The 9,891-nt window shown below is 45.6% G+C and overlaps 1 protein-coding gene across 1 annotated transcript; it reads right to left on the reverse strand.

Moving 5' to 3' along the window:
* Nucleotides 1-9: 9 nt before the first annotated feature.
* FRRS1L (ferric chelate reductase 1 like) lies at nt 10-6,181 on the reverse strand. The gene is made up of 5 exons (XM_065669320.1): nt 5,974-6,181; nt 4,039-4,123; nt 3,382-3,520; nt 723-969; nt 10-265 (listed from the first exon to the last, which is right to left on the reverse strand). Exons 1-5 carry the CDS (start codon nt 6,179-6,181, stop codon nt 93-95), a joined length of 852 nt encoding a protein of 283 aa, XP_065525392.1. The 3' UTR covers nt 10-92.
* Nucleotides 6,182-9,891: the final 3,710 nt, after the last annotated feature.

Genomic DNA, 9,891 nt, shown 5'->3' on the forward strand with positions numbered 1-9,891 from the left:
ATATAAATTCCAATAGAAAAATGCATTGTCCATCCATATAGCTGTCCATCCTGAGAAACTTCCACTGACAAATTCTTGCTGTTTTACATCAGTCACGGAGTTCCCATCAATAAATAAAAGGTCAGTGCAACAATGAGGAGCAAGCAGAATGGAGAAGAGAAGGTCTGATAGGCAGCTGATGGCATGAAAATATCTTCATACTTGTAAATACTGACAACGTGCTCTGATACAGGTGGTGAGTCTATATCATGACGGGTTATAGAACCTTTAACACGTAAGGGCAGAAAGAAATAACATCAGATGCATTCTTTTCTATAACTCTACCAAAGAAACAGGTAGACAGCCAAGTAATTTTCAAACCCAAAGCATGCAATATTACAGTGAGCAGGGTCATTTATATGTTTTCAAAAATTAAACATCTGAATGAAACAAATGAAATTCAAGTAAAGGATAAACATCCTTCAAAGGAATTCAGATTTTCTAGTTATGAAGTTCTTCTAAATTTAGCTTTGGGGGGTGGGGGTAATAACTATATAGTCAAGAAAACATGACATGTAGGACTCTGTTACTTACCTTGTCTTCCTTTTTAACTATTTTCAGGCCTCATGGTGCCAGAATTTTAGTTCATTAACAAAAAGGGGATCTAGTAAGAATAATGTAACTAAAAGACATTTATCAGTTTTGACACCTCAGTGATGCCAGTAACACAGAAATCAGCTTACCTTGAATTGCTGGACCCCAAGCAAACAGATAGTACCAACTCAAGTGCAGATCTACAATGGTTTCCTCTCGGGGAACGTACACCGGACGCTTGAATCGGCATGTCACACGATTGTTTTCAAAAACCCCTTCTTCATCTCTAGCAGGATTCCTCTGGATTTCTTTAGCCCACTGACCGACATTATAGAAGTGCTGTATTCGGACTCTTCCATTATCATCATGAACACAAGCCATGACATCATCTCCTCCCTATATGACACATATTAGTAGAAGGAAAACAGAAGTGTCACAAAGCATTTCCTCATATACGTACATCATTTTAATTATTTAAAACTCATCAAGAACTGGGGCTCTCATTCCCTCTAAGTTATATTACACAAATACTTGTTTCCTTAACCACGGGTCTTTGGTCAGATTGAAAGACGCAAAGTGAATAGTAATATTTACTTACCCTTACTATCCCAGGTATCAGTGCCATATTAAATACAGGCCCTACTTCTCCAATATTAATCTTTCTAATGTGTCATGCTGATGGTAGACATGATGCTTGCTAGTGTGATCACCTCTCAGTTCTTTTGTATTGGGAAAGGAGAGGAAAAGGGTGTATTTCATCAATTTGGGAATATTTCTATGTGGATTTGTGAAAGATGTGCCAAAAGTGAAGGAAAAAGGGGACAACTAGTTAAAACACATGCTCAAACAATTTCTGCACCTCAACCTTTCCAGCTTCTCTCTGGAGCCTATCCTTACCCTCCATAACTTTCTCCAAGTTTAAGCTTTATACATCTGAGCACAAAACCCTCATTCTTAAGTACAAAGAGGAAAAAATGAATCTGTTTTCACATAGGAAAAAAAAAAAACCTAAAAGGAAAGAAAAAGGTATTCTGAATCTCAGCTAACAGAATGACATTACAAAATCCCACCTGGGCACAAAAGCCTGCAAGTGGAAAAGCATAACGTTACCTGAGACAAAGAAATAGGTCACAGACCTTTAAAAAAATCTATTAAGGACACAAAATAGGGTTTTTTTCCTGAATTCCTGTAGCTATCCAGGCCACACCATTTTGATTACGGCTCCAAAGCACAGCCCACTTCCCACAGCTCAGCTGTTTTGACCCAGTGTCATTTTACCATTAAAGCCTGCACATCTGAGAACACCAAAACATCCTGGAAGTTATGAAAAAGGATGAAGTCAGCAGGGGGAAAAGACAGGAAGACAGATGCTAGTTGTTTTAGTCCAGCTGACTGATGGACATTAGACCACATAGGCAGCAAATTTGGAAGCAAAACGTTTTACTTTACACTTCCTTTATTCTTCTTATCAGAAGCCGAGACTTAACATGCTGGTTGGTGTGTCTGGAACAAAAGGAAATACCTGCTTTCCAAGGGGCTGGTGAGATGCAGGCAGTGAGACCCTGGATCTGCTGCAGATATATCAGTTACAAACTGGTTACACGATCTCTGATGGCATGGGGAAAAACAAAGGTGCTGAGCTGCTTTGAAAACCCTGTTCAGTATTTGCATTTCCAGGCATCTGAAATCTTCCCAAAATTTGGCTGTAAAACTGATCCTCACAACATTAAAAACATGAACTGCTTCTTGTGACATGAATCGTTCTTCATGACACAATAGACTTCTACCTTTATTTTGCTTATTTACGGTCTCATAATAAAACATATATTGTATGGACTGAAAAGCACCTGCCCTCACAGTGTTTTTCTGACTACTGCTTACAACTGTGCGAGAAACAGTCCTGTCCTCTGACTTGTGATTTAGGACATAGACTCAGTATTGTTTTATATACTCAGTAGTATTTCTATATACAAGCACCTACATTATGAGCTGCATTTTAATCCTAAACATTTTACCAAGGATCATAGATAAAACATCTTTGCCTAAGTTGTCTATTGCTCACGTTGTTAAAGTTCACACAGTACAAGCTCCTGTTTTGCTTACAGAAACACAATGAAAAGTGAAGCTTTTGAATGACAAAATAAGTACAGGAATAAGCATAAAACCAAACCACATAAAATTCAGGCGAGACAGAAGGGATTTTAACAAGACTGTTTTCTAGAGTACATATGTTTAAATTAGCAGGAATACTTTTGTGACACATTTGTAGCTTCCCTGGAACAACACACAGGTAAACAAAAGAAACAAGAAGAAACACAGAAACAAAATTATTTCCCCAGCTTAACAGTGAAAGTCACATTTATACCACTGAAAGTCAGTTGATTTACTGAAGAATAAAATTATTTGCTATTTAGTTCCTGATGTGCCCTTTGTCCAAGTATCACTGATATAAAGCAGGACAGGTTATTTCCACATGAAATGGCTTATCCCTGGGGACTTTTCTAACAAAAAGGTAAAAATCTAGTAACATTCAGACATCCAGAGCTGAACTGAAATACTGAACAGCACTACTGAATGTTGTACTTCTCAGAGAAGAAGGGAAAGGACATCTTAGGAACGATGCGGCAATTTTCTGGGAAGCAGTAGGCCTGGCTTCTGCTCCCAGGGTGGCTACCAAACAGTGCTTTGTTTTCAGTAAGTCTATTTTTCTTTATATGCTCTGTTTCTAACAGATCCAATATAAACCATTTATATCCTAGCAAATAAAAGCATGCACACTGTCAACAGCAAGAACTGTACATGTCTTACCATTTTCTTGTCTGAGGAAAATCCCACCGCCACCCAGCCATCTGTATCAGCACTCAACTCAAATTCAACATCAGCTCCTATTCTACGGTAACTTAGAAAGTAGTCACAAGTCTCCGCATTGCATCCAGGTTTACCATACCTAAATAGAATTGGAAATACATGTCACTTTTCCTTACAAATTTCTGCTATGGAATTTAATCACACTAATTTAATTTTCTTAATTTAATTAATTAAGAAAATAAAATAATGCATTTTGGTATAATGGCAGCAAAACATGTTATATGATGTTAAACACAGAGTACCATTAATTGTTTGCAATTTTTACTCCTTTAGTGTAAGACTGTATAGTACTTAAACAGCATGGCAAGCCATTAGTTACAGGCACTATTACTCTGTTGACACTTCCTAGCCCCAGTTTTGTAAGTGCTTCATGAAAACACAAGAAACATGAAATAGCTGTAGGTCCATAAGTATGATGTATATCCTTAAATAATATAGTTTCCTCAAATAATATCATTCATTTCTACAAAGTATGTTCTTAAGTAATAAACATTTATTAAAATTAACATGGAACATTTACCAAAGTCTCCAATGCAATCGGTCAGCATTTGCAAACATAAAGGTATCTGCACTCTGATCATAGAATCTCAGACTGACCTGAAGCATCCCTTGGTTTTTCCACAGTCATCTACTCTGATCTTTGCAAATGGATCCACAGGAGGAGCAGTAGGGAAAGGGTAACCTGTATAATCAGAATAAATCGTTAGTAAATAAAATGAAAGGAATAAAACCTAATAACACTAAAGAGAAAGGCTTTCAACAGCATTTACTTTGTCTGCTGAACACTGAACTGTTCAGATGAAGGACTATTTTGTCACATGCACAATCCTTAGGTCAGATGGCCCTGGATCCAGGTACCAAAGTAACACTGATAACTGCAAACAAAAAATTTTCTCAGATTTCCTACATTTGTCAAGAAGGGACAAGGATGCTAGAGCATGGCTTTGCTACACTGAAGGCAAAAGTTAACTCAAGGCAGCAGAAATAGAGTAGTGCAGTCAACTAACAATGAGGGATCTCCACTCTGCTATCTCTTTGTGCACTCTTAGTCACTGAATCATAGACTCAACTAGGTTGTAAAAGACCTCTAAGATCCCCAAGTCCAACCAAAAGCAGAACTTTAAGACCACCAAGATCATTAAGTCCCCCTAGGAAATCTGTAAGGGCACTCAATCTGAGGCCTTAGCCGTAAATGACAGTATTAAGTATAAATGCAAGGGACCAGATTCAGAGCTGTAGGAAAGGATACTGAAAAGACCTTACAACACATCTTCCACTGGAAGTAAAATCAAACACGCACTGCAACAAAAGGTAAAGGAGTATCAAAACTGGGAATTGCCTGCCATTGCTTGTGAAGGAAGACCCAGAAAAGCCAGATAATCAGAGCTATGATTCCAAGCAATCCCCTGTCTGAGGTATAATAGCAGACCAAAGAGAAAGCGTGAACATTTGCAAACAGACCTTTTTGTCTTGGCTTGTAGAAGGTTGTCTGTTGCATGAACACAGGTATTTTAACAGAATGTTCTTTCACTTAGCCAACTGAAAACTAAAATCCTAGTTGTGAAACTAGAAAGTCCTCTGAAAATGTTTCACTAAATAGGAAATAAATACTGTGGTTAGCTACAGCATCTGCAAATAAACATTTAAATTACAGTTTTAGGCATTTGGGAGCCTTGATTCACTTTCCTAGATTCCTGACAATGCCAATGGAGACAGAAAGTATGCTGTAACCCGTAAATCACAGCCTCCAGGAACTGCATCAGGGGCCTGGGTAAATTATGCAGCATAAATGTATTAAGTTGTCAAAATTTTGCAGCAGCCTGTAGTGGAGCACCACTGAAAGAATAGCCACAGGACATCATAACTTCTCACTTCTTCTTTGTCAGATGCATTGGACAATTGGTTTTCAGTGCAGCCCAGCCACAAAACCGGAGTAGTAAGACTCTGCCATTTGCAAATTCAAAAGAAACCCACCGCAAGCCCCACGACTACTGCGTTTGCTGTCACTCAGGACATCACACAGCATTCTGAACGCACAGAACGCAGGACTCCTCTCAACTAAGCAGCCCGGAAAGCTTTTCAGGAGGCGGTTTGCACCCCGAACGGCGAGCCCTTGCCGGCTGGCCCCGCACAGCGGAACGCGGAAAGAGCCTGGCCCCAGGCCTCCAGCCCCCGGTCCCAGGCCGCCCCCCGTGCTCCTGCCACAGCCCCGCAGCCCGCGGCTCTGCCGCCCGGCCTGGACTGCCCAGCACCCGCCCGGGGAGACAAGATGCCCGGGCCCGGGGGTGCCGCTGCGCCGCAACCCGGCAGGGAGCGAGCCACTAGCCCTGCGAGGGCTCGGCCGTACGGCAAGGCACGCAGCTCTGCCCTGCGGTGCCGTTCTTGGACCCGGCGCCCGAGCGGCAGGGCTGACGGCCGCCCGGGCGGAAGATGGCGGCGGGCGCTGGCCTTCGTGCTGAACAACGTGCCGCCACCACTGCCCGCCCCAGCCCGGCCTTCCCTCCGCGCTCCGGGCTCGCCCGCCCGCCGCACCTTCTTCGGAGAGGTAGCGCAGGTCGTAGAACTCGCTGGCGAAGGTGCCGTACGAGGAGTCGTGATGAGACCGCGCCGCCTCCTCGCCGTGCTCCCCGCCGCCCGCCTCCCGCCGCCCGCCGCCCTCCTCCGCGGGGCTGGCGGCGGAGCCGGCCAGGAGCAGCAGCAGCAGCAGCCGCCGCCAAGCGCCGCGGCTCCGCACCGCCATGGCGGCGGCGGCGACGGCGGCGGGGAGGCGGCGGCGGAGCGCGCTCCCTGCGCGGCCGCCCGCGGGCTGCTGCGCGGCTGCCGGCGGCGGAGCGGAGCGGAGCGGAGAGGAGCGGGGGAGGCGGCGCGGGGAGCCGGCCCCGGGGGCGGGCGGTGCCGGCGGGACTGCGGGGTGCGAGAGGGGACGGAGCGGGAGGGTGTTTGGGGATGGGGTAGGGGAGCAGTGCGTGCGGGCTGCGGTGAGGGTCGTGCCCAGCCCCGTCCCGGGCACAGCCGCGGCAGCACTGAGCCCTCCCGCTGGGACCACCGCCAAAGGGGTGCGCGGTGGCCTGCCCCGCTTGCGGCTTCCCGCGACCCCCGGCCCCAGCCCCACGCAGGGACCACCCCACAGCTACAGCCCACAGCTACAGCCCACAGCTCACAGGTCAGAGCTCACACCCCGCAGCTCACAGGCTGTAGCCCACAGTTCACAGCCCACAGCTCACAGCCCACAGCTTACACCTCCCAGTCCACAGCTCACAGCTCACACCCCATAGCCCACAGCTACAGCCCATAGCTCACAGGTCACAGCTCCCACCCCACAACTCATAACACACAGTTCACAGCTCACAGGTTACAGCTCACAGCCCACGGCTGTAGTCCACAGCTACAGCCCACAGTCCACAGCTCACACCCCACAGCTCACACCCGTAGACCACAGCTCACAGCCCACCTGGCAGCAAGCCACCATTGGGATGCCTTCTCCCTCCCCCAGGCTTGTGCCCATCTCCCAAGGGCTGCACAGGCCCTCCACAGCCACCCCCGTGGCCTCAATTCACCAGAATGTCTCAACGTGAGCTTCAAGAGGACGTGGTAAACCCAGCTCCGTAATTGCTGGGTGAACGTCTCTCATCTCTTTATTTTTAATGACTTCTGAGATGGGACTGGAGGCACAGCGCAACTTACCATTCATTTCAGGTAAAACTCCATGCTAGTGAGCATTTGCTATCTGGTGGCGCGTTCTTGCTTTCGTGTTTTATGCAATGTAACCACAGCGATGCAGATATGCTGCAAACCTGGCAGAAGTGAAGGAAACCCCTTCTTGTGCTCCCTTAAGCTTGCTTGGGCTCTTGTAATTGACACTGGATTTGCAGCAGGGCATTAAGGATAGGTTTGTCTTCTTGCTGTGCCATGGTATCTATGGAATGATGTTGGAAAAGTGACATTTCATCCCCCGTCTTCACCAGAATGGCTCTTTTCTTGAGTTTGGATTGCTGTCTTCCAGTTACAACTATAAGTTCTTTTTTAGGTTGTTCTGCATGGTTACAACCCCTCCTCCGAGAGCCAGGTAGAAAATGGAGCAAAACATCAGGGGGGAGGGAGAGAGAGAGAAGATGCAGCAGTCAGCAATATTCTGAAAATTGAAAGAACCCTCAATTTAAATATTTTCTTTTTTCGTATCAATGACTGAACTGAGTTACATTTTGATGGGGCAATGAGCCTGCCCAAAACCTAGGCTGCTAGGGAAAAGTTCATTCCCTTGGGCTGAGTGGTTGCTTGCAGTACTGCAGTGTGCTCCATCGAGTACATTCATTCACATCTCCAGACTTCAGTCTGGCAGAGTAGCATGCTCTCTGTGCCTGCAAATAGAGGAACAGCCGCACAGAGGTAAAAAGTAAGTTGCAAAAGAAATTCTGATTGCATGCAAATTCAACGTCTTCCATAGAAGTGTATGGAAAAAGCTGCGGGAGAGCAACACCAAGCTCAAGTACAAAATAATGAGCCCCTTCTTCCCACCTCGCTGAGCTTGCCAAACTTTGCCAGGCCAGTGGAAAACAAGCAAACAAATGGCAATAGAAAAAGCCTTATAAATCAGGCTAAGGGGAAAATAAGGCTGCAGCTTATTCTTTCTGGCAATAATCAACTCTGATGAAGGCCCCCTGTCTCCTTTTTGAAATAGCTAGCCCAGGGTGGCAGTGCCTGTGAAGAAGCATTTGCTCAGAAAGGGAACAGCTGTCAGCTGCATGCTGGTTTTCCTCCCTGGAAAAAGGTTTTAGCACACTGCGATACAGGCAATGCTTTGCAGTCATAGTAAACACTTGGGATATTTATTGTGAGTTGTTTGTACCTACATGACACCTATCAGTTTAAATCTGACAGCTAAGATAACTATGATTTACAGTGGAGCTGTGCTGGTTTTCTAAGGTGAAGACATAGATTCATAGAATCATAGAACAGTTAGGGTTGGAAAAGACCTTAAGATCATCTAGTTCCAACCCCCCTGCCATGGGCAGGGACACCTCACACTAAACCATGTCACCCATGGCTCTGTCCAACCTGGCCTTGAACACCGCCAAGGATAGAGCATTCACAGCTTCCCTGGGCAACCCATTCCAGTGCCTCACCACCCTGACAGGAAAGAATTTCCTCCTTATATCCAATTTAAACTTCCCCTGTTTAAGTTTGAACCCATTACCCCTTGTCCTATCACTACAGTCTCTAATGAATAGTCCATCCCCAGCATCCCTATAGCCCCCGCTTCAGATACTGGAAGGCTGCTATGAGGTCTCCACGCAGCCTTCTCTTCTCCAGGCTGAACAGCCCCAACTTTCTCAGCCTAAGATGAGAGGCTGACATGGCTGAGAGACTGACCCCATTGCCTGTGCCTCCCTCTTAAGAAATCCTTAAAAATTAAAATACTCCTGACACATTTTTTTCTCTTAGTAGAACTTCCTGTGTTTGCCTGAAGGTTATCCCTATCACAAAAATGGGTTGCTTACAGAATGCAATCTCAATCTCACATTGAGACTGGTGGAGCACTAATGAGTACCTTCAATTTTCAGCAGACAGAAAGGGCTACACTGCGACTAACAGCACTGACTGTTCACAGCAGTTCTGTAGGGAAAATCCTTATCTGACCAAATAATTAAGGCTGCCATTAAAAAACCTTTAGCAGAAGGAGTCCAAACTGCAATTGCATGAGCAGCCTTAGTCCTCAAACACCTAAACTTTCTGAATGCCAGATTTCGCAGCTTGCACATGCTGGTGATGCCTTTTTTAGACAGAATATATGCATGCCATGTGTGAACAGTAGGTCGGAAGCCGTCACCGTACTCTGACAGCGGGAGTCATAGGATCACAGAATGGTCTGTCTTGGAAGGGACCTTAAAGATCATCCATTTCCAACCCCCTGCCATGGGCAGAGACACCTTCCACTAGACCAGGTTGCTCAAAGATGCATCCAGCATGGCCTTGAACACTGCCAGGGATAGGGCAGGCACTTCTCTGGGCAACCGCAGTGTTCATTGCCTCACCACCTTCACAGGAAAAAATTTCTTCCTAATATCTGATCTAAATCTACCCTCTTTCAGGGTCAGGGTAGATTTACTATTACCCCTTGTCCTATCACTACTGGCAGTTATGAATAGTCCTTCTCTCTAGAGTCCTCTTGATTTGGGTGAATTAGAAATTAAGTCATTTCTATTGATTCTTGCACCATCATCTGCTGCCTCAGGGGTATCCAGCAGTCAAATTCCTTGCATGATCAATTGCCCTAGCTTGGGCAATTCTGTGATGCTAGCTGTCTGTCTAGAGGTGTTTTCCCAGAGATGGAGACTGGGATTATCCCCAGCCATCCCTAGAGGCCCATCCTGCCTTTTGTCTTGGCTCTGTCTCTCAAAGTACACCTTTTCCCTGGAGGCTCATTCTTTTCTGGGCATTTGAACTAGAAAT

The sequence above is a fragment of the Lathamus discolor genome, chromosome 2 (assembly GCF_037157495.1).
Source record: "Lathamus discolor isolate bLatDis1 chromosome 2, bLatDis1.hap1, whole genome shotgun sequence".
Taxonomy (NCBI): Eukaryota; Metazoa; Chordata; class Aves; order Psittaciformes; family Psittacidae; genus Lathamus; species Lathamus discolor.